Source organism: Podarcis melisellensis (genome assembly GCF_964234715.1).
Source record: "Podarcis melisellensis genome assembly, chromosome: 15".
In the NCBI taxonomy this organism is placed as follows: domain Eukaryota; kingdom Metazoa; phylum Chordata; class Lepidosauria; order Squamata; family Lacertidae; genus Podarcis; species Podarcis melisellensis.
In genome coordinates, this window is record NC_138532.1 from 37,904,979 (window position 1) to 37,930,138 (window position 25,160).

At 46.1% G+C, this 25,160-nt stretch overlaps 1 protein-coding gene across 3 annotated transcripts in view; it reads left to right on the forward strand.

The window, feature by feature from the left end:
* HNF1B (HNF1 homeobox B) overlaps positions 1–21,337 on the forward strand; it is a 60,015-nt gene extending 38,678 nt beyond the window's left edge. For 2 of the 3 annotated variants that reach the window (XM_081890432.1, XM_081890430.1), the window contains exons 5-9: positions 7,675–7,844; positions 12,771–12,903; positions 14,397–14,582; positions 15,747–15,865; positions 20,689–21,337. In XM_081890432.1, coding sequence (XP_081746558.1) covers positions 7,675–7,844; positions 12,771–12,903; positions 14,397–14,582; positions 15,747–15,865; positions 20,689–20,709 — 629 coding nt within the window. In that variant the 3' untranslated portion in view covers positions 20,710–21,337. Of the gene's footprint in view, positions 1–7,674; positions 7,845–12,770; positions 12,904–14,396; positions 14,599–15,746; positions 15,866–20,688 lie in introns of all 3 variants that reach the window. The other variant, XM_081890431.1, reaches the window with a different exon arrangement.
* The last annotated feature ends 3,823 nt before the right edge of the window (positions 21,338–25,160 follow it).

Genomic DNA, 25,160 nt, shown 5'->3' on the forward strand with positions numbered 1-25,160 from the left:
CCTTCTGTATGCAAAGCAGATGCTCTCTACCACTGAGCTACAGTGGTAATAAATTTATTAAATTGGTATACAGCCCTTCACCCAAAGATCACAGGGCAGTTCACAACAAAAAAAATACAAAATGAAGACACGCATGATAAAAACAGGAACAAACCCATAACCCCCCCCCCACTCCCACAGACACATTTAAAAGGACATAGAATGAGAGCCCAAGGCCTGGTTAAAGAGAATGTTTTTGCCTGGCACCTAAAGATATATAATAAAAGCACCAGGCAAGCTCAAAAAGTTGGAAAGGGGCAGAAAAAGGCAATAGGACCTGTGTACGTGGAATACCTCCCATAGGAGGAAAAGACCATGCATCTGGGGCTTTCTTATTTGTGGGTAGGGGAGAATGGTTAAGGTGAGGCTTTATGAAATTATGCATGGCATGCAGAGCGAACCTTTTCTCCCTCTCCCATAATACTAGAATTCAAGGTCATCCAAGTTAAATTTATGGGCAATGGATCCAGAACAGACAAAGGTCCTCTCCAGACGGCTGTTTTATTGTGGGTCTGTTCTACAGCATGGTGTTGACACAGAAATAGTGCATTAGTGGTTGATTTATTCTACTTTATTTTGTCGTGCTTTTCTATGAGCACTGTCCCAAGGGGCTATAGTGGAACAAAAGAGGAACAAAATTAAACCCAGGACATGGTGGTGTAAAAATGGGTTTGGGATTTCATCAGGAAGTTACGGGATACGAACCGCTGAAAATGAAGCAGTGTGACTGCCCCAAAACTTTTGCAGGTACATACAGTGTTGGAAGTGGGATTGTGTGTGACTGCCCAGATACTATCATAAGCACAAATCATCATGAGTGTTTGATAAAAAGGACGTCTGGAGGAACCCGAAAGGAAATATTCCTCCCCACCTACCCACAATGTGCAATTTGGAAAGTTTCACCAAACAAGCCAATGTGGTTAGGAAACCGATATTTTCTGTGCTTGGGCAGAAAAACATGAAGCAGCCAATAAAGGCATTTGATGGGCTCTGCAACCTGGAGTTGGAAACAATAGTTCAGGTCCCATAAACAAGACTTTTATATTCCGTCTGCTCCTCTACTAAAGCCATCTTTATGAAGCAAGGCGCGGTCACGCAGAGGTGGTTTTTCTATCAGGCTTTGCTGCTGAGAAATAATGGCAGAGGGAGCTGCGGGAAGAATGAAACCTCTCCATGCCACAAGAGCCTCACGCTGTGGCAAGGGAAGAGGGCGAACAATGGGCTGGGCTTTTCAATGCCTGTCTCGCCCAGGTTTTCCATAAACCACAGACAATATCCTTCGCACAATATATTATCCCAAGACATTCAGAAGCCAGGGAATCTTTACCTTCCAGGCGTGCTGCTGAGGATTCTCAATATTTATTCATTTATTCCAAGCTAGGAATATAAAGTTGGTTGCTGTCATTTCATTTCCAGGGCCAGTTCAAAGGGCTCACATTAGCATTTAAAGCCCTGAACGATTTGAGCCTCAAATATATTTCAGAAACTACCTCCTTCCCTATAGACCATCTCAGGTGTTAAGATCATCAGAGGGGGGCCCTCTTGGCAGTTCCTTCACCATTAGATTTTTTTGGGGGGTGTCTGCCCAGGAGAGGGCATTATTTGTGGCAGCCCCTGAATTATGGAGAATTCCCTCCCCACAAAGGTGTACCCAGCACCTTCACTGTGTAGTCTTAGTTTGTTGAAGGCGCAACACTTTGACCTGGACTTTGACTCCACACACACATACAGAGAGAAGGCAGGCAAGAGAGAGTAGTACTGGGCAATATATTGATATATCATCCAAAACTGGTTTGAAGTCCATATTGTGATATCCATTTCATAATTTTTTACCTGGCAGTATATCACAAATCATGATGTGTATTTGACCTTGGCGGTGTATCATCCAAAACCAGTTTTGAAGTCATAGAATGATATTGGTTTCATAGTTTTTGACCTGGCAATATATCATAAATCATGGTGTGTGGGATGTGGGTGTTATGCAAAATGGAGGAAAAACCATGAAGCCAGCCAATGCCTCTACATAGCTCCACCCTTATTTCAGACATCGTGATATCACAATGTTTGGCTGGTGATATATCATGATGTTGAAATCCAGGTATCGGCCAGCCCTAATTAGGAGACTTCCTGTTGTCTTCCTTGTAATCTGTAATGTTGGTTAATCCATCATTAACTGTTATAATATTGTACTGTTAAATTGTTGCAGCCCATCCTGGAACCACCTGGTCCCAAACAAGCTTCTTAAGTAGAGATCTTTTCAGTCTGCATCTTTATTGGAATTGTTTTTCAATGACTTAACTGTTTTATCATTTGTGAGTTTGGGCTCATCCACACAGCCCTGAATGGGAACAAATGTCATTGGGTTTTCTCCAGACTGGCATTTGCTCTGATTTAGGTCCTAAAGAGCTGGTTTTCTAGGGGAAAGCAGCAAGTCAAAGGCTTAACCACTTAAGACTCATGCCTAGAAAGCACAAGACAAGTGGGAAACTGTGGGATATGAACTATTATTAATGATAATAGCAATAGGCAGGTAAGAAGTGTTGTTGTTTGTTTCCTTGTTTTGGTATGTTATGCTGCTGTACCACCAAAGCACATCCCCCCCAAAACGACTTGCCAACCAATTAAAAACCACACGTGTCAAAAAAATTCAGTCAGTTTTGCCCTACACTGCAACTGCATTTTCATAGAATCCTAGAAATGTAGAGTTGGAAGGGACCACAAGGGTCATCTAGTCCAACCCCATATGCCTCCAAGAGCAAGGTTGCTGAACTACATAGGCCTTTGGTCTGACCTAGCAGGGCTCTCCTGATGTTCTTGCCATCGCCGCAGGCAGGGTCAGCTTGAAGTACCCGTATTTTTCGCTCTATAACACGCACCTGACCATAACACGCACGTAGTTTTTAGAGGAGGAAAACAAGAAAAAAAAATATTCTAAACGAAACAGTGGATGTATGATTTTTGTGGTTCATGTTGTGGCCACAGACATGTGATCTGACAGTGAGTTTGGAGTAGCCCAATGCAAAAATCCTGAGGATCCATGTGGATCCATGCTTTGTAACCACGTTTTAAGTGGGGAGGGAAGGAAAAGCACTCAAGGGACAAGGAGCACGCATGGGGTGTGTGGAGAAGGATGCTGCTAATAATGCTATTTAGCGAGCTGAGTGGGGAGGAGAGAGGGACAGAGAGCCTGCTTGCTTTAAAGGAACCAACCGGACAGGAGCCGCTTACAGTTGTGTACGCGGCTCCTCTCCTCTCCTGCTTTGCTCCTTTAAAGAAGCAGGCTCTCTGTCCCTCTCTCTTCCCCACTCAGCGGCTCTTCTCTTGCTTTGCTGTTTCAAAGCGAGCCACGGAGGAGGGAAGAAAGGGGAACCATGGATCCTCTGCTCACAACTGCAGCAGATCTCCCCCGCCACCCATAGGCATTTCCTCCATAACATGCACAGACATTTCCCCTTACTTTCTAGGAGGAAAAAAGTGAGTGTTATGGTGCAAAAAATACGGTATTTCTCTTCCTGAGGTGAAATACAAGATGGCACCATTGCAGAAGCTGGGTGGACTGGGAGTTGAGCCTCGCTTCAGCCCTAGTTCCAGGCAATGGGAGAGTGTTCCCCACTGCTCCTTAGGAGAGCAGGCTAGTTATGGCGGTGCAGGGACAGACCACATGGCGTGCACACACTCAGCTCTGTCCTTCAGCAGAAGGGTACAGCCAGGGGGTTGCCAATGCCGTCTCCTAGCATCTTCTGCCTGAAGCAGTTCTCCTCACTGCCTAATGATAGGGGAGGACCAGAGAACATGATCAGAAAAAGCATATTTGTACTTGGTTTCTGCAGTGCTTAAAAAGAAATCCATTCTGCCAGAAGACCCTGTATAAACTGTAACCACCGGTCTGTAGCTAGAAATTTTAGGATTTGGGGGTCCAAAAAGTGTGTGGGGAAGTGGGAGAGAATCGGCAAAAGAATTTCCAGAACTCCAAATATACATGCACCTTAATATGCTTGGCATTATTTAATTTTATTATGTATTAATGCAATAAAATACATAGAATGCCCCATAAAGCTTTAATTATCTCTTAACGGGATTTTTCACCTTGGAGTTAACTTTCCTAAGAAGAAACCGATTCTCCTTTTAAATTTGCAAAATCCATGTGGATTGTGGGTGGGGGAAGAGGTAATGAAGGAATCGGTGTTATTTACGTTTCAATTAAGAAAAAACAAACCTCGTCCCTCAAACTCAGCTCTCTTTGTTCTAATTATCTTCCCTCCCATTGTTCAAACAATGTTTCAGACTTTCTGATCTGGCCCGAGCCTGGGCACCCTTTGCATGAGGTTAGGAATACAGTCAAAGAATGCGGGTGCACAGCGCTTCAGATTGAGCAATGTTTACCCTGTTCTTGTCTGGGGCATCCACTTGGGCTGGCAAAGGTCCATTTGTCAAAAGAGCATTCTTCCATTATCAGGGATGGGGGAAATAGAGGGTGCCAAAGACATCTCGAGAAAAAGGCCAAACACTTTCCGCATCTGTGGCATGGGGTCTATATGGGTTGCAACATCCACACGCCATACATTTAAAGCAGATTCCTTCCGCCGAAGAATTTTGGGAACCGTAGCTTGCCTTTCACGGTTCCCAGCACCCTCGGCAAACTACAGTTCCCAGGATTCTTTGTGGGTGGAGAACATGTGCTTTAAATGTATGGTGGGTAGATATATTCTGGGTTGAGGTCAACTTAATGGATTTGCACGGCTTGACTGGGTCAGTGTATATATCCAGATAGCAGATACATCCACATGGTTTTCTCTGCAAAATTGCATGAAATGTCCATCTAATTCAGAATCCTGTTTCCTGCATTGGTCAACTGGCTACTGGGCTTCAGTGGAGTAATCTGTTGGCTCAGGAGTCAACAACCCTCTAGAATGTTGCTGGACCATAACTCGCATCATCTCCAGCCTGCATGGTCCATGGTCTGTGATGATGGGTGGAGTGTTCCAATAACCTCTGGAAGGCATCATGTTGGTTACCCCTGCTTCTCCAGACCTAGACCACAGGGCTAGCAGTGGGGCTGAGTTTGAGTCTTATCTGGAGTGCAAGTCTTGGGAAGGAACCTTGGACTGGTCATGTTTTGCATGCTGAAGTTCCCAGGTTGAAGCCTGGTGGCCTCACCAGTTAAAAGAATAAGCTGGTAGGCAATGAGAAAGACTTGTATGAGAGCTGCTGCTGCCAGTCAGAGTCAACAGTACTGAGCTAGATGGACAAAGGGCTCTTTCAGACGGAACTTTTATCGTGGGATCGGGTGCTGCTTACGCCACAAGCTTTTGCAGCATGCACACCCACGTTTGTGTTTGCATTTATTCCGTGCTTTTCCCCACTAGAAAAATAGGTGCCAGTACTCACCATTAGAACGCGGGTGGCGCTGTGGGGGATGCGGGTGGCGCTGTGGGTTAAACCACAGAGCCTAGGGCTTGCAGATCAAAAGGTTGGCGGTTCGAATCCCCGCGACAGGGTGAGCTCCCGTTGCTCGGTCCCTGCTCCTGCCAACCTAGCAGTTCGAAAGCACGTCAAAGTGCAAGTAGATAAATAGGCACCGATCCGGCGGGGAAGGTAAACGGCGTTTTCGTGCGCTGCTCTGGTTCGCCAGAAGCGGCTTAGTCATGCTGGCCACATGACCCGGAAGCTGTACGCCGGCTCCGTCGGCCAATAAAGTGAGATGAGCGCCACAACCCCAGAGTCGGCCATGACTAGACCTAACGGTCAGGGGTCCCTTTATCTTTACTCACCATGAAGTTGTTACAGTAAGTAACAAAAAAATAAGGAGAGGCGACAGTAGTGCGTACCCTTGAGTACCCCCTGGGGGAAAAAAAGTATTTATTGCTTTTATACACCACCTTTTCTTTGAAGAAGTTCAAGGTGGTGTACATGGCTCTCCATTTCAACTTTACAACAACCCTGTGAGGCAGGTTAGGCTAAGATATGGGCTGCTGGTCTGATCCAGTAGGCTCTTATTTTTTTTATGCTAGGATTTGAACCCGAGACCTTCTGCAGGCAAAGCATGGGTTCTGCCACTGATTCCTCCTTTACCAGGTCCACTGTGGTCACTTTAGCTGCCCAGGTGCTGCCTGGGCTTTATCTTCCCCCAGCAGCTCGCCTTCCAACAATGCTTTTGGTTTGTGGCGCATGACGGTGCATAACAAATTACCTCTTGAGCCCCAGGACTGATAAAAGGGATTTTGTTTCCCAGCTGGCTTCCTCAGTTAATTATTTCTGATCTGCTCTGTGTGCCTTCCGTGCCGCATCCAGTGTATCCCATGGCTGAAGGTTTTGAACATTATATATATATATAAAACTTAAACACACCTACGGAGAATCATTTCATACCTTCCAACTGCTCCTTGTTTAACAAGACGAGCTGTCTGTTTTTCTCACAGCTGCTGTTGTGTATTGTTGGACACACATCCGGTATATGGGAAGGATGTACAGTGGTACCTCGGAAGCCGAACCGAATCCTTTCCGGAAGACCGTTTGACTTCCAAAACGTTTGGAAACCAAGGCGTTGTTTCCGATTGGCTGCAGCCAATCAGAAGCCGTGTTGGACATTCAGGTTACAAAGAATGTTCGCAAACCGGAACACTCACTTCCGGGTCTGTGGCATTTGGGAGCCAAAATGTTCAACTCGCAAGGCGTTCAACTTCCAAGATATGACTGTATAGGGAGGGACCACAGCTCAGTGGCAGAGCATCTGCTTGGCATGCAGAAGGTCCCAGGTTCATCCCCTGGCATCTCCAGGCAGGGCTAGGAAAAACCCATACCTCAAACCTCTGCCAATCATTGTAGGACCTTACCAGCTTGGATGCAGGACATCTCAATGACTGCCTGATCCCTTAGATCCTTGCCCAGTCACTTGACTCTGGTGGGGAGTCTCTGTTGGTGGTCCTCCATGCATTCAGTGTTGTGCACCCAGGCCTGTGCAACTCCCTCTGACTTGAGATGAGACAGGAGCCCTCCTTGCTGAACTGCATGTGAATGACAAAAGGGGTGTTCATACATTACATCCAACAAGTGTACAACCTGCGTGCCGGTGGAGCTGTACAATAATTTGCATGTCCTGTTAAGCCAGTGTACAGTCTTTGCACACGTGTATACAACAGGTGAGCTGTACAAGTGAACAAGCATACACTTTCACACCAAAACTTGTACTTGTGTAGAGACAGCCTCTGCCTGTGTCTAGTCAAATGTATGAACAGCTCTTTCGTGGACACAAAACAGCTGAGCTGTGCACTTGTATCCTTATTAACATGTCATGTTCAATATGCACACAGACTCCGTGTACACAAAATCTCAGCTGTGGAAAGCAACACACCTGCACGCTTTCACCCACACAGTTGCACAGCTTGTATCTGTGCCCAGTATACGGTAATCTGTGAACCATCCTAAAAACTCTCTGATTCCAGGAGGCATTTTAAGGTAGCATCCATTTATTCTGTGTGGGTTTTATGGTGATCTTTTAAGTTGTTTTATTCCCTATATGGCTTTTTTATTATCAAATGTAACCGCTTAGAAAGTGCTAATGGCGAAGCAGCATATAAATGCCTTTAAAACAAATAAATAACATGCCTGAAACTATTTGAATTCTCTTCTCCCCAGGAGTCCGCTACAGCCAACCGGGGAGCAATGAAGTCACTTCCTCCTCCGCCATTAGTCACCACAGCAACAGCTCCATGGTGACCACCAGCCAGGCTGCCCTACAACAAGTGTCTCCAGCCGGTTTGGACCCAGGCCATGGCCACAGCCTGCTCCCACCGGACGGCAAAATGGTGAGCACACCTGCCCTATTGTAGCTCAGGGACTGATAAGATAAGATGGCCTAGCAAGCAAAACAAACAAAGCTTTCTCTTTTTCATATTTTTTTTTTGAAAACTCTGGGGGTTTGTGTGTGCGTGTGTGTTTTTTTGCACAAGATCTGTGTTAAAACAATGAGGCGTTTGTAGGGATGGGAAGGGGGAAAGCCTGAGTACACTGAGGAAAAAGTCATCATGCTGACCTTACCTTTTCCCTGGCAACAGGTAGTGACACAGGCTTTGAAACCCGCCAATAAATGTGACACAGAGCCGTTCTCAGGGTATTGATTGAATGCCTGCTAAATTGGAACGGTGGGGTGGATCATTGTTTGCTCTTCGCTGTTGATGACATTCCATTTGATTAAAACACACACACACACCACCTTCAATCAGTCCATCCCCACTGAAGTCATTTAGCAAACTCCCATGATCCCTTTCTCTTTTAACCCCTATGACTATCTACATTCAGGCCAACAGATGTTAGCAAAAGTAATAATGGCCTGGTTTGTATGTAACAGTAAACTATGGTTTATTAAACTATGGCATAGTGTTATGTGTCAACCCAGCTAAGCAGTTTAACTATGGCTTGTTAACTATGGTTAAAGATGGATAACTAAGGTTTGCAGTTGGTTTATTAGCCTTCATTAACATTAACCATGGCTTAACATTACAAGCAAACCTCCTTCTTAATTATGATTCAGGAACCATCACTGCAAGTGAAGAGCGGTAAATAATTCAAGCCACTCTCAAAGCTTGGCTGCTGCTGCTAATGCTTCTAACAAATCTGTGGCATAAAAAACACCCCCCCCCCATGGTTTAAGTAATTGTCTGCCAGATGCTTCAAATCTATGGTTCATTAACTATGGTTATCATTAGGCATGGCTATCATTAGGCATGGTTTAGTGTTACTTGTGAACCAGGCCACTTTTTTCCAATAGAGATAGAAAGAATGACAACACTAATGTCAGGGTGAGCTCTCTATCTCAAGAAGACATTATATAAAAAGAGAGTTCAGGGCAGACTTATTGGCCATTGGCTGATCCCAGCTTTGTCCCTCCTTGACAAATGAAAGGCACCTGTTGGTCTTTCTCCCTCTGCCATGTTTCAGGTGGACTCTGCCTTTTGGGGGAAGGGTGTGTGTGTGTGTGTGTGTGTGTGATTGTTTTCAAAAGCAGAGTTTGCATATTGAACCATCCCTTCATGATGTAATTAGAATCTGAAAGTGTTTTCTTAAAAGAAACCCTGCAAAACTAACCTGAGATTGGGGATATGGGTGATTTCCTAGTGATGACATGGGCACTGGCCAATCAGTGTGTGTATATAGGTAGCATTTAAACTGTGCTGTATCATGTTTATGTGTTATGTGGAAACTCTTAATGCAAGGTACTGGGTCCCCTGATTAGAACTGGGACAGATTTAGGTTGTGATTGCCCTGTGAAACTAGTTAAAACACAGCATGTTTTTCAAAATCCTTTGGAGCCTTTAAGAACTACAGTGGTTCCTTGGTTTAAGAACAGTTTAGTTTATGAACAACTTGGATTAAGAATGCTGCAAACCCGGAAGTAGGTGTTTTGGTTTGTGAACTTTGCTTTGGAATAAGAACATGTTTCGCTTCCTGTTGAGTGTGTTCTATTTGTAAATTGAGTCCCCCGCTGCTATGGGAAAGCAAGCCTTGGTTTAAGAACGCTTTGGTTTAAGAATGGACTTCCGGAACGGATTAAGTTTTTAAACCAAGGTTTAAGTTTTTATCTAAGCAGAGGTGGTGAACCTTTTTTAAACCTTTTAGTAGCCATCTGGGCAGGACCAAGGGCTAAGGAGGCAGGTCTAAAGAGGTGGGGCTACATTGGTCCTCTTCTGCTAGATATAAGCAGGAGCTGAGCTTTTGTGCAGGTTGGTGGGTGTCTAGATGAAATTTAGTTATAATGCTACAGTTTTACTTCTTTTCCATTTTGTAGGCTTATAGAATTATTACCACATTGATATATAAAATGGTTTTATGCTGCCTTTCATTTAGACTTGGGATTTCTGTTTTGATGTATGTTGTGAGTGCTTTCTGGTGCATGATCGTCAAATTATATTATTATACATCCTTCAAATAAATAAAATCAAATGAAATCTGTCTCCTAGCCCCATCAGGTAAAAATCAGAATCTGCATTGGAATTTGCCTAGGCATTTTGCCAATGTTTTAATTCCCGACATGTGTTAGTCTGATCTCTGGGTGTGCAGTCAGTCTTTTATGACTCTGCACTCAGGGTCATAACGCTGGAGAGTGTCTCTGCAAGTTTTCTTTGTGACCATGGGGTCGAATTCTTTCCTGGTCAGGTGACTCCCCTCCCCTGTCCTTATTAATTCATATATTTTCCTGTCCCTAATCGCTTTTTCAAGATTTGCTGATGCATTAAATGGTTTGTGTAAATGGGGTGGTTTTTTTGTATCACATGCATGCCTGACTGAGGCGACCTGGACTTGAGGAATTTCTCCTTCCTCAAGGTAAGCATACAAGGAATTGTGTCCTGAGTTGAAGGAAAGCCCCCCCCCCCACTTTCTTATAATGTATGATCAGAGAGCGCTGAAAGCTTTAGTAGATATGCCCTCTGTAAGTTGCTTTCAATCCATCAGAAGAAATAGACAAATCTATAGTGTTTGGTTTCTTTACATCTCTGCAGCAATTTACTTAAAAAAAAAAAAAAAAATCTTCATGAAAATTTCCAGCAATTTAGTGCAATTCCCTCCCCCCAATAAATACATATTTGTATGCAGTTTTGACTAATATAACCATTTCTGCAAGCCAGTTCTCACAATCTAATGCATTTTTTCTATGTTAATTTCACTAACGCATGCATCTTTATGCACACTTTCACCTAAGTATGCATTTTTGGTTGGTTGGAGAGCTGCATCACAAAAATTCAGAGACATGCCATTTTTGAAGGATACTTGCATTTCAATTTGTGTATTGGTCTGCAAAGTGCAAATACCTTTCTCATTAAAAATGAAAACACAAGCCAGTTTTCTCCCCCATTCCTTCCCTAGGTTGCCTCAGAGGTTTATTAGAAGTTCCTCAAGGAGAAGGGCTAACTCCAGCCTTATTTGTTATTTATTTAATTATATTGATACCCCATCTTTCCTCCAAGGAGCTCAAGATGGAGTACAAGGTCCTCCCCATTTTTAACCTCACAACAACCCTGCTAGTCATGTTAGGTAGTAATAATAATAATAATAATAATAATAATAATAATAATAATAATTTATTATTTGTACCCCACCCATCTGGCTGGGTTTCTCCAGCCACTCTGGGTGGCTTCCAACAAAGACCAAAAATACACTAAAATGTCACGCATTAAAAACTTCCCTGAACAGGGCTGCCTTCAGATGTCTTCTGAATGTCAGGTAATTGTTTATCTCTTTGACATCTGATGGGAGGGCGTTCCACAGAGTGGGTGCCACTACCGAGAAGGCCCTCTGCTTGGTTCCCTGTAGCTTTGCTTCTCGCAATGAGGGAACCGCCAGAAGGCCCTCGGTGCTGGACCTCAGCGTCCAGGCAGAATGATGGGGATGGAGACGCTCCTTCAGGTTTACTTAATAGTATACCTATTAAGTAACTGTGGGTAATTTATAGTGGCAGCTGCCAAGCATGCCTCTGCGCATCGGAAAAGAGAGCCCCGGGCAGTGGCAATAGCTGCCCAAGGATGCCCCTCTTATGGCACCAGGGTTGAAAGGCTGCTCACCTATCACTAGATAGGCCTATCACTTGATCTTGTGCTCTGTGTGTGGCTAGAATGGTGTGTTAAGTGTGTTGGACGGCATGTCCTCACTGAGGCCGGCTGCCTGGCCAATGACCCCCATGAGGAGAATGCGAACTTAGCACAGGCAATGATGCCGTTGCCATGGGGCCAGGCAAGTGGACCTTCCTGTCCAAAGTGTAATGGCAGCCATCTTGAAAACAGTTCAAAACATCCACCGTTCAACCTCTGAGGTGTTTTTGCCCTCTCTTAGCCCCTTGTTCCCGAGCCCCCGGTTCCTGGTATTATAACACTTATTTGCCCTCTTTGTTTGGGCAATGCCAGCTTTCAGTAGCAGAAGTGTGAGAGTATTCTAGAAATTCACCTTGTGGGGTTATTTTCCTTGGCCTAGCTTGACTGATTCATGTCACACTGGGTGGTTTTTATAGTTGCTTTCTCTCCCTTGGCCAGGGATGCATAGTTCTCTTCTGAGACAACCTGGCCTTCCATCCAGAAAGTCGTTTATTGACTACCGTAGCCAGGCTCACACGGCACTCTACAAATAATGTTGCCCCCCCCCCCTGAAATGTGAGGCCAGTTTTTGGAAGGCCAGGTGATGACGCCTGTAGGAATGTTGAAGGACTTTTGAGATAAGAATAGCGAAATCATTCAGGGCCAGGGAAGAGCATGTGTGGTGTTGTGGTAAGTGTGTTGGACTTAGGACCTGGGAGCACCGGGTTCAAATCTCCACTTGGCCATGAAGCTCCCTGAGCGACCATTGGCCAAATGCCATCTCTTAGCCGGACAAGGGTTGTGAGCATAAAATGGGGCTGTGGTAAACGGTGTTAAGTCCCTTGGAGAAGAGGGATGTTAAAGTAATAGTAAATATATAAAAATCTCAGGTGCTACTGGGTTTCCCCCAAAGGAAAATCTGAGGCGAATTGGAAGGCCTCTGCTCAAAGTAAGCATCTCTGGGAATTCTGAGGTAAAACAACAAAAGATTTCCAAAAGGACATACAACAGTAGTAAAGGCTGCATCACAAACCTCTTTGCACAATCTTACTTATTTGTAACTTTTATATCCTGCCTTTCTGTCTGTATGAGACACTCAGTGGAGCCAGAGCTGTTTGGCTGACTGTCCATGCCTCAGTTTTGAATTGCCCCTTCTTCTTTTTTTGGCAGATTACGGCGCCAGGAGGTGGGCTTCCCCCGGTCAGTACTCTCACGAACATCCACAGCTTTTCCCATCATAATCCACAACAGTCCCAGAACCTCATCATGGCACCATTATCAGGTGTCATGGCTATCACACAAAGTAAGTGCTTTTCTGCTGGACTGGAAGACTGTATCTTTCTTTCGTATTTATATGATATGCCATCAGTGTGAAGGGCATTTTAGAGGGAGCAGGAGATAGGTCTCTCCGCTGAGGATCTTACAGCCCAAAGTTCAGCAATGGGAGAAGGAACGAGGAAGGCGAGGAAAATGGAAACAGGTGTGAACACGGAAATAACATGTTGTTATTTCAGTTACACATACTTAAGCTTAGGTACAGTCAGATAGGTATAGCCAACATGGTACCCACCAGATGTTGTTGGACTGCAGTTCCCATCTGCCTCAGCCAGCATAGCCAATGGGAATGGATGATGGGAAATGTAGTCCATCATTTGTATGGGAAGCACCACATTAGCTGTCTGCAGCAGAGCATGTGGTGACGAAGGGGTTGGGCCAGAGGCTTCCTAGAAAAGGTGAGCTTTGAAGAGGGGAAAGAAGGAAGGCTTTTTTTGGCTAGCTGTGGATTTCATTCAGTGGTAGCCATACCCAGAATAAACCCATTCATGAACATAGCTAACTTAGGTCTACTGATCTCATTGGGTTTACTCTGAGTACACCTTTACCTTTTTTTACTCGTGAGTAAACTTTAGAGACTTTCATTAAGAATTTCTAGAAATTTTATACAGTGGTACCTCTACTTAAGGGACGCAGGTGGCGCTGTGGGTTAAAGCCTCAGCGCCTAGGACTTGCCGATTGAAAGGTCGGCGGTTCGAATCCCTGCGGCGGGGTGCGCTCCCGCTGCTCGGTCCCAGCGCCTGCCAACCTAGCAGTTCGAAAGCACCTCCGGGTGCAAGTAGATAAATAGGGACCGCTTACCAGCGGGAAGGTAAACGGCGTTTCCGTGTGCAGCTCTGGCTCGCCAGAGCAGCGATGTCACGCTGGCCACGTGACCCGGAAGTGTCTCCGGACAGCGCTGGCCCCTGGCCTCTTGAGTGAGATGGGCGCACAACCCCAGAGTCTGTCAAGACTGGCCCGTACGGGCAGGGGTACCTTTACCTTTACTACCTCTACTTACGTGCCCCTCGTGTTACATATCCTTCAGGATACGCATGTGGCAAACCTGGAAGTGTATTTCTGGGTTTCGTCGCACATGCATGTGCAGTAGTGTTCTATTGTGCCGTGCGCATGTGCAGAACAGGCGCCTCCAGTTGTGGAAGCCTCGGGATCCAACTGGAGCTCTGGAATGGATCTTGTCCACAACCGGAGGTACCACTGTACCACCGTGTGTGAATCAAGGCAGGAAGGTAATTGATGTATGTTAGGAATAATCTGAGGGACCTTTTCCAGCTCAAGGAAGCATTCCCTTGTAGGAATTGTGTGACAGAGCCGGAAGCAAAGTGGGAACAGCAGCGGATGAGACTCTTATACCTTTGCACTGTGGATTACATTCCGGACATGCAGAAAGCTGCAAGGGCCCAGATTCCTCACCCTGCTCTAATTTGTTTCCCCTTTCCCCCTCTCCCCTCTCTCTCCCAGGCCTAAACAGTTCCCAAGCACAGAGCATCCCCGTCATCAACAGCGTGGCCAGCAGCCTGGCAGCCCTGCAGCCCGTCCAGTTCTCCCAGCAGCTGCACAGCCCCCACCAGCAGCCCATCATGCAGCAATCGCCCAACCCTATGGCACAGCAGCCCTTCATGGTGACGCAGCTGCAGAATTCACACAGTAAGGATCTTGTCAGGTATTTCCCGAGGTGAAAAGAGCGACTAATTGTGCCCACGTCTCCACCTTACGTTTAAAGCAGTATTATACCGCCTTCACAGCCACGGCTTCCCCCACAGGATTCTGGGAGTTCCTTGGGGAAGAGGGATTGATTGTTAAACTGCTCTGGGAGATAACAGCTCTCTGTGGGAAAGACGAGAGTCCCTAAGAACTCTCAGCACCCTTAGTGGACTACACTTCCCAGGATTCCTTGGGGGAAGCCATGATGCTTTAAAGTGCTACCGGAGGGCTTTAAATGTATGATGCAGATGTGGCCGGGGTGCTGTCTGTCTGTATTGTTGGGAGGAGCAGTTGCTACAGGGGCCAGAATTTTAAAACGTTGAATCTCCTTCCTGCCGGTTTCCCAGAAAAAAACCAGAATCTGTGAATCACTGCCTTAGCGAAAGTAGGGATTGCCTTGCTTTTTACAGAACACAGCCCTGCCTGGTCCAAGTCCAGTTTAAAATAAGGAACCCTAAAACGGGACAATTGGAGGGGCCTGGACAGCAGACTGAGAAGCGAAAACAGGGAAGAAGGGGCACTGTGGTGTAGTAGTTAGACCTGGGTTCAAATCCTCATTCGGCCTCAGAGCTTACAGAGTGATGTTGGGGCCACTCAGTATTTCTTAGCTTAAGTTCTGTCACTGGTTTGTTCCAAGGATAAGGGATGGCAGGGGCACTACGTTAGGGGCATAAGATGGAATTGATTTCTGTTCTGACCCATATTTATTGCATGCAGCACTGTATCTATTCCGCTGCGGTTCAGCTCCCCATATTACATTATTTGCCTCGCTGTCTGCTGTGGTGGAAATTTACATAATCATTATGTAATTATTCAGTTTCCAAGCTGAAAACAACAGCAAATACCAACTGCATTCACTCGATTGGTTTCTGTTCTGGATGGGGGACCAATAAGTGTAATTTGTGCTCCCGCTTCCATTTCTAACAAAATTTAAAACTCCATAAAATAAAACCCCCAACTAATGATATAATAGTCATCGTCTCTTGGAGTGAGTCTTTCTCCATTGATGGGGTGAGCCTGTTTATACTGTAGTTGCACGCTAAAAGGGCTGCCTGTCTTCCCCACTGCCTCACATGACAGAAGTGCTGTTGTCGTTTCCCTCCACAGTGTACGCACACAAGCAGGAACCCCCTCAGTATTCCCACACATCCCGGTTCCCTTCAGCCATGGTGGTCACGGATACCAGCAGCATCAGTTCGTTAACCAATATGTCTTCCAGTAAACAGGTAAATAATGATCAGCCAAGTCTTCTTTGTGGAAACTGGTACGCCAAACAAAAACACAGATTCAGAGAACAGCCCGATATGAGCTGGGATTCTGCCAGCCTCCTAGCTGACTGACAACACTCCTGTACAACTAGAGTTGCCACATCTCCTGAGGGAGGCGAGCCCTGGAGTTAGGGGCTGGAGCCTGATCAGATGAGGAAGGACCTAACAATGTGTTAGCATTTGGAGGGTCTGAGGAAGAACCTTGTTGTGCCTAGTGCCTCAGGGGTGGGATTTGAAGTCAGGAAAGGATAGCCCGGCCCTTACACCTCCTCTTTTTATGAAACCTTTGGAGAAATGTTAGTGCACCCCTCCTCCAAAAAATAAATGGCCTGACCCATTTAGCGAGGAGTTCTAACAAAAGGTCCTCTTTTCTCCTGCTTTAAAGGCAGCTTTGCAGACCGTGGGAAATATTCAGCCTTTATCGATTAACAGATAGTTAGAGGAGAAAACCTTGAACTTCTCAAGAGATAAGCTTTCGCGTTTTAAAAGAAAACAAGGCGTGCCAAAATTATTATAATGGGCTGGGTTCAAGAATGTCTAGAACGAGAGCCTGGATTCCCATACAGGGCCAGTGTTTCCTGGAGGTTGCTCAGAAGGGGCTGATGAATGGAAGTCTCTGTGGGTGCTTGCAGCCAGGGTTTGCTTGAGTGTTGGGTGCATTGAGAAAGGGCCGCCCATTGCTCAGTGATTAGAGCACATGTTTCACATGCGAAACTTTCCAGGTTCAGTTTTGAGCCTCTCCAGACAGAACTGGGAACGTCTCCATTCTAAAACCCTGGAGAGCTGCTGCCAGTCAGTGTTGACAATACTGAGCTAAATGGACAAACGGTCTGATGGATGTCAGGCTGCTTCCTATGTTCCTAAGTCCTAACCTCCTAGTGGTGCAGCAATAAAACTGCTAGCACATTTGGAAAGGGTCTGTTATGGTTTCAAAATGGATGGAGGAACTGTGTTTTGAGATTCCTGCATTGCAGGGGGTTGGGCTAGATGACCAGGGCTCCCTTCCAACTCTACATGGTCCTATGATTCCACAGAATTTGATTTGACTGGAACTTCCATCCCCTAGCAGACTGCTGAATGGGGCTAAGTCTAGTTTAACTGATCATCATGACCCGCCTAGTAACGCCAAACGTGGCTCAATGAGAAATGGGTGTGAAACCCCCTTGGAGAATTTTCCTCTTAGCTAAAGTTTAATTATCCCCCTAAAAATATTCATCAGATATTTTTGCCTGATGCGACAACCTCATTCCACTCCTAAGGATGTCTATAAACATACAAATAACCCTCCAAGACATTTTGCCCGGTTTGGTAAGGATGCTTTTGAGAAATCCCTCAATCGTTTTGCCTAAGAAAGAACCACGAGATTAGGTCCCATCACAAGCAGTTCAGATCCATCACAGCCAGTGTGTGAAATCTGTGTGTGCACAAAAATAATTTCCCCCTCTAGTTTACACCAATTTACAACACTGAGCTTTTGTTCACCTTGTCTGGAGAGTTCCTTCTGGACATCTTCAGTTTCCACCATCCTACCTGATTTGTTTATATGAGCATGTTGTCCATATTGGTTGGTGGCAACCGTCTGGATTTGGAACCACATGGGGTCTTGCAGAGAAGTGTTTACCACACTGCACTGGAAGGCGAAAGTGTTGTTTTCAAAGCCCGCCACTCCTGTTGGGTTCCCACCCTTTGTAGTGAGCCGGAGAAAGCGCCCTTCTCCATCAGTCAAGCAATCAGGCGCATCCACACCACTGGGGGAAGAAGACCATTTCCTTAGCAAGGCTCTATCGATTCATCTGCCAGGCACTCAGCCATAACTTTGTCCTTGATTGATTATTCCATCTTGCCCTCCAGTTGACTTTGATGCTTGCGTGTTGGAACAAGCCCTCCTGGATTCAGGAAGCGTCCTCTTAATCAAAACCCAGCATGATGCTGCTTGCTCAGCCTCGCTGGGGCAGTCAAACGTGGGCATGGGTGCTGGTGGTAAAGAAAACTCAGCTTATCGTTAGAAGAGAGCTGTTTGGGATAATCGGCAGCAATCAGCTGTTTCCCCATATTTATATTTATATTCAGCCATTTTTACACACACACACAAACACACACACACATACACAGTGCATAATCAAAAACAATTACTAAGTGGTTTACATAAAATAATACAAAAAAAATTACTGTTATTAAATTTATTTGTTTGATTCCTATAAAAAATACCTTGTTATAATGAGGCTATTATTGGACTGTAATTGAAAACTAATAAAAATCATTATCAAGAAAAATACCTTGAAGCAATTTGACAGCAAAAACATCAACAATAAAAACTACCATTATGTCGAAACAATTAAAGCAATTCCACATGTCAAAATGACTGCCATACACATACACAAAACAATCAGAAGCAATTCCATATTATAACAACATATTAAAAACAATTTCATATGTAAGAACGATTTCAAACCCAAGTACAGATAGAGACTGGGATAAATATGCCTATATATGTATTTTTAAGCTGCCTTTCAGACTGTATCCTTCTTAATGCGACTTGCATTAATAACAGTTAACAAACATTAGCGCATACAATCCAATTTACAGTGTAAACAGTCAATTTAAAAAGATCCAATATAATAAGAAGAGCCTGCTGGATTGAGCCAGTGGCCGATCTAGTCCGGCATCCTGTTCTCACAGTGATCCACCAGATGCTAGTGGGGAAACCAGCAAGCAGGACCGGAGCTCAACAGCAGTCTTCCCTTTTGTGGTTTCCAGCAATTGGTATTCAGAAGCATTGCTGCCTCTGACAGTGGAGGTGGAACATAGCCATTTTATCAAGTACCTATTGAAAGCCATAGAACCATAGAACTGTAAAAGTGGAAGGGACCATGTCCAACCCCCTGCAATGCAGGGTGGGGTTGTTGTTGTTTTTTGCCCAAGGTGGGGTTCAAACCCACAACTCTGAGATTAATTGTCTCATGCTCTACCGACTGAACTACCCCAGATGGCCTCTTCTAAAGCCATCCAAGTTGGCGGCCATCACTGCCTCCTGTGGGAGCGAGTCCCATAGTTGAACTTTGCTCTGGGTGAAAAAGTACCTTCTTTTGTCTGTCCTGAATCTCCCAACCTTCAGCATCATAATACAGTTCAGCAGTCAGCAGCAAAGCAGCAAAGACCCCAGCAGTAGCATGTGCAATCAAACCTCCAATAACAGCCACAAAAGATGATTTTTTAAAAAATCCTTTTAAAAAGCCCTTTAAAAAAACATAACAAAAAAAACTTGAACTGATGCAGCCGGCTGCATATTTACCGGAGACTGAGGAATTGGGGATGAAGTCAGGGAAGTTCGGAGTGGAATGGTCCTTGGTGCCATCCGCAGATGTGCCTACTAAGCCAGAAATACTTGCACAAGAGAAGCCCATTGTGCAAGTAGCTCTCTAGTCCAATGAGGTTGCTTTGCCTTCCTCTGACTTGGGAGGACTCCAGCTCAGAAGCCCTAGTGCAGAAATAGCCCTCCAGAGGTTGCTGGATTACAATTCTCTTTATCCTTGACCATTGGCCAGGCTGGCTGAGGCTGATGGTTGATGGAGGGCATCTGGAGGGCACCATGTTGGCTACCACTGTGTCCTAGTGCAACTGCATTCTCCCCTGCTCTATCAGAGCCAGCAAGTGCTAAAGCAGGGTGGGCCCCTTTAAATGAAGAGGCTCATCTTAGCTAGCTACTGAACTGGAACTGGAGCTCCTATTTCAGGCTCAGTCTGAGGGTGGCTGGTGCTGAAGCAACATTTGAGTGCTGCTCTTATGGAACAGCCAGGCTGAGCTCTGCAGGGAGCTGTCCAAGGTGCTACTGAAGCCCCGCCCCGTTTCTGTACTTTAACCTAACCAGCTAAACCGATTTGTAAATAAACAACAACAACAACAACAATTGTATACTGCCCTTCATCTGTAGATCTCATGGCGGTTTACAGCATAAAAATGTAAGATCAAAACACCACCCTACAGTGTAAAAGAAGGGACGTGGATGGCGCTGTGGGTTAAACCACAGAGCCTAGGACTTGCCAATCAGAAGGTCGGTGGTTCAAATCCCCGCGACGGGGTGATCTCCCGTTGCTCGGTCCCTGCACCTGCCAACCTAGCAGTTCGAAAGCACGTCAAAGTGCAAGTAGATAAATAGGTACTGCTCCGGTGGGAAGGTAAATGGCGTTTCCGTGCGCTGCTCTCGTTCGCCAGAAGCGGCTTCGTTATGCTGACCACATGACCCAGAAGCTGTACGCCGACTCCCTCGGCCAATAAAGCGAAATGAGTGCCGCAACCCCAGAGTCTTCCGTGACTGGACCTAACGGTCAGGGGTCCCTTTACCTTTACCTTTACCATGTAAAGAAATGCTCTTTTCTCCAAGATAATCTTTTTGTACGTGGCAGGTGTGGGAAACCCTTTTGACCCTGAGGGGCCACATTCCTTTCTGAGAAACCTCCTGGGGGCCACATGCCAGTGATGGGCTAGGCCAAGAGGCAAAAGTGGGCACAGCAATGAATGTAAACATTACCATTGTGCAGTAGGCTAGCTGATACACCCCCCCCCTTCTCTGTCCTCCCATCTCAACAAGCAAGAGACATAATCAGAGTTCAATGACACATTCCAGCCTGGGAAGAACACTCAAGGAGGGCTTGAGGCCTGGCCAGTGAGGTGGTGGCTTGGGGAATTTAGCCCCTGGGCCTGAAGTTCTCCACTCCTGGTATATGACTTCTAACCTCTGCCTCCCTCTTCTTTCCCTCACCTCATACCCCTGCCCCTTTTAGTGTCCGCTGCAAGCTTGGTGATGCTCCATACCTCACTTCCTTTGCCTATAGCAACCAGAGATTATTTCCCCTCATCATCCTGCCAGCGAGCGACGACAGAGTCCTGGGGCCAGGAGGTTATCAAGAGGTCTGGCGCCATATCAAAGAGAGCCCACCAAACCTGGCGAGAGGGCTGGAAGTTTCAAAGACAAAACATTTCGGTGACTTTTGCAACGGGTGCAAAGATGACATCCCTGTGGGTCTCTGTCACACCACACACCCCAGGCCCACAGTATTTTCCAAGACTTACTGTCTTTTAAGGATTTTGAAAGTATTTTTCCTTCCCTGGGGGCATTTCTTTGCGAGAGAAGTGAGAACAAAATGGATATTGGACCGAGGAGGAGTTTGGAGAGAGTGCAAAAGCTGAAGATCAATCATATTTATAAAAAGTTACATTCCTCTACCAAAATGGACCAGAGAGTGAAATTGGGGCTGTTACTTCAGGTTGTGGAGAATGAGCTGCCTGTGCTGTCGAACTGAGCCAACGGAAGTGTATATTGAGAAACGCGGTGATTTCCCGGCTCCTCCCTTTCCTCCCCCCGCCCACAGCCTATCCAGAGAGATTTATATATTAAAGAAAGTTAATGTTGTCCAATGGATGTAAAAGAAATTAAGTGCAATGTTCCCTACTTGTACATAGAACAACAAGGTCTCTTTATTATTTCTCTCTCTTTGGGAAGGGCAGAAGTTAAGTTTGCAGTAATCCCAGGGGTTTTTGTTTGTTTAAAGTTTATTTTTAAATACACACAAGAGGGAAGGAGAGAACAACCTGAGGACATAAGAGCTTCCTGGATCAGGCCAGTATCCCACTTTTCCCACAGCATATTGCCTCTGACTGCAGGTAGAACACCTCCCTCGTGGGTAGTTGTCTTGTCTCCCATGTTCCTAGCCAAATGCGATCATTTACCAGCATTCCTTATGGTGTGTTTTGGGTGGGGAGATAGAAAGGATTATGTTCCAAGCGATGTGAAAACTGAAGACTGAAAGTAACACTTGGATTATTGGCCACTGTCAGGCTTCAGGGAATCAGATTCCTCCCCCGGTGGCAGTAATTAAACAGATCAAACGACAGGGAGCATTCTTGCCAGATAGTTTCTTTAATAATCACAGCGAGAGACAAATGAATGCATATCTCTCTAAAAATGGCGTGGGTCCTAGTTAAGGTTCACCCCCTCCGTCCCCATTAATCTACATCACTCCTACGTTTGGTAATCTGATCTTGTTGCCTCTGCGCTTTCTGTTCTATCCCTCTCAGAGCCCGTCTAGTCCTAGGCGAAGGGGAGTCAGGAATGCTGTCCAAAGGCACTGAATCTACCAGCTGTCCCTCTCCTGGTGTTCCCTCTTCTAGCTGTTCCTCACCCAGTATTTCCCAGCTTTCCCCCTCTGGACTATGCCCCTCTGCAAGCCACTGTTCTAAATCAATACTGTCCTTCTGCCCTTGGGAAGGGGGAGGGGGCTCCCACCATTGCTCCTCAGTCCAGCCCCTGACATACACATTTGACCAGGGCAACATTGCAAGGGCCACCTACCAAGGATGAGTGTGCCCAGAACACATGCAGCATTCTCCATCCAGGCAAGCAAGAAATACCATCTCAGTTCAAGGAACCTTCTGGCCAAATACAAATTCATGCAGGAAGGGTCAGTGAGGCATATGGCCCGGGCAAAGTCCTGAAGACTGGACAAGAGATGGCTGGAAGACTTTTGGCACCTGGTCTCGAGGTAGAGGGTGCCTAACAAAATCTGCCAGCCCTTCTCCCCCTAATTTAAGCCAAACTCTGCTTCACTGCAGCCTTCTAAAAGCAGCAAGGGAGATCACAAATGGAAGAGACCCTCTCCCACCTTCGTAATCCAAGCCACTGCCACGAAAGGGACTGAACTGCATGTCTTGGGCTTGGTTATATCAACACCATAGACAAATGGTTCTGAATGGTTGCTTTGTCTCTGCAAGGCAGGGCCACATTCCCTTTTGGGCAATGTTTTGGGGCCCACATGCCAGTGGTTGGGAAAGCCAGAGGCAAAAATAAGCACATTATTAAATGTGAATTTTGCCTCTGTAAAGTAGGCTTGTTTCTACACACACACACCCCAACCATTGCCTCTCTATCCAGACAAGCAAGAGGCATGATCTGAGGGCACAAACCAACTGGCACAAAAATTCAAGGAGGGTGCAAAGCAGGGTTGGCGAGGGGTGTGGCCTGGGAAGGTCCTGAGGACCTGATAGGGGAGAGGCTGGGGCCATAGTTGTCTCTTAGGCCAGAACTAGGCCATCCTTGTACTAGGACTTTGAGGAAGAGGTCTAGACCCCCGTTATCAGCAGTGATGCGAGACTCAATTCTTGTTATTCATTGCAAGCCTGGTACCTGGAGACTCCCAAGGAAGGTCCTCATCCCAAAAGGACTGAGCCTCTTCCCACCAACTGCCATTCACTCTCCGGTACCTTCACACAGGAGCAGAGATCACAACTCGGTGGTGGCAGGTCCATGAGGGCAAATGGCCCACCAACCTCCACCTGCCTTCTTCAGCCAGTAAACACCTGCCTGCCTTCTTACAGTCTCAATGGACATCAGTCCCCACCGGATCACATAAAAGGATTTGACACAGGGAGGCGTTAGAGCACTTGGCAGTGGGGCTTGTGGGTTTCCCCTGAAAGGAGCTTCAATCCTCAAACAGTGGGGCAGAGTCTGAGAAGAGTCATCTGGGCCTAGAGAGAAGTAAAGGTTATGTCTGCAGTTGGGTCTCTGGGAGCTTCTATCACTCTTCAGGTAGCAGCAAATTCAGGTTGTACACAAAGCCAATTTCTTGCTCCTGTACACCTAGCTCACTTCCACCCCTCCAAAAAAACACACCAGCCACTGGGCTTTTTGCAGTTAGGAAAGTGAAGATGAAATGCACTGTGTAGTTGTAGACAACTCAATAAATAGCTGGTGCTGCCCAGCCTTCCTTGCAAGCAAATCTGGAGGGATGCTCAATAAACAGATTGTTTGGAAGACACCTCTGTTGCAGCAAGGTGCTAGCTCTCAGTGACCTGTCCATGGTCCTGCAAGCCTTGAGAATGACTATCCTTGCTATGCCTGGAGGCCGTTATAGCCCGGGATCGTCCAGACACCCTGAAGTGCATGCCTTGTCAGCCCTGATTCCCTCTAGCATGTCAGTCTTCCAACGTCGCCTCCTGTTTCCTTGACCTTAAGTGGCATCTGCCCTCCCAGAGGCAGAGCAAGGGCCAAAGGTGAGCAGCTGAGAAACCCCAGGTCCAGACTGCCATGCTGCAATAAATACACAGCTGCTGCTCAAAACTGGAACAGTCCTTTCTGCAAAACTGCAGCGTTTACCATCATGATTAGGGACAGACATACATGTCGATTTCAGTTCCTCCCGGTTTCTCAGTCTTCCAATCTGAAATCCCATTCCCCACACCTCCTGCAGCCATTTGCATTAAAAAAACAACTTCATGAAAATTCATCAGTATTTGCGTGCTAATTTCTCCAAATAAAAACATATTTTGTATGCAACTTTGCCTATTCCCGCAATCACTTCCTCCTGATATTCTGCATTTCTGCATGTTGTTTGCACAAATATGCATTTGTATGCACACTTTTCCCTAAACCTTTTTCAGTCTGAGGGCCAAATTCCCACTTGGGTAACCTTCTGAGGGCCACATATCAGTGGTTTGTGTGTGGCAAAAGGGTGTGTGGCCTAATGTACACCCCTCTCAATCCAGTCAATAATAATAATAATAAATATTATTTATACCCCGCCCTCCCCAGCCAAGCCCGGGCTCAGGGTGGCTAACAACCAATAATAAAAACAAGTTGATTAAAATACAAGTTAAAAAACAAGATTAAAATACAACATTAAAACATTAAAATGCAGCCTCTTCACAGGAGGAGAAAGGAAAAAAGGGGGAGAGAATCAAATTGATTCTAAGCCAAAGACCAGGCGGAACAACTCTTACAGGCCCTGCAGAAAGAAATCAGATCCCGCAGGGCCCTGGTCTCATGAGACAGAGTGTTCTACCAGGTCGGAGCCAGTGTTAAAAAGGCCCTGACTCTGGTTGAGGCTAATCTAACTTCCTTAGGGCCCGGGACCTCTAGGGTGTTGCTATTTATGGACCTTAAGGTCCTCCGTGGGGCATACCGGGAGAGGCGGTCCCATAGGTACGAGGCTCTAGGCCATGAAGGGCTTTAAAGGTCAAAATCAGCACCTTGAACCTGACCCTGTACTCCACCGGTAGCCAGTGCAGCTGGAAAAGCACTGGGTGAATATGCTCCCATGGCAGAGACCCCATGAGGAGCCTTGCTGCAGCATTCTGCACCCGCTGGAGTTTCTGGGACAGCTTTAAGGGGAGCCCCACATAGAGCGAATTACAGTAGTCAAGCCTGGAGGTGACTGTCGCATGGATCACTGTGGCGAGGCCGGGGCGGGAAAGGTAAGGG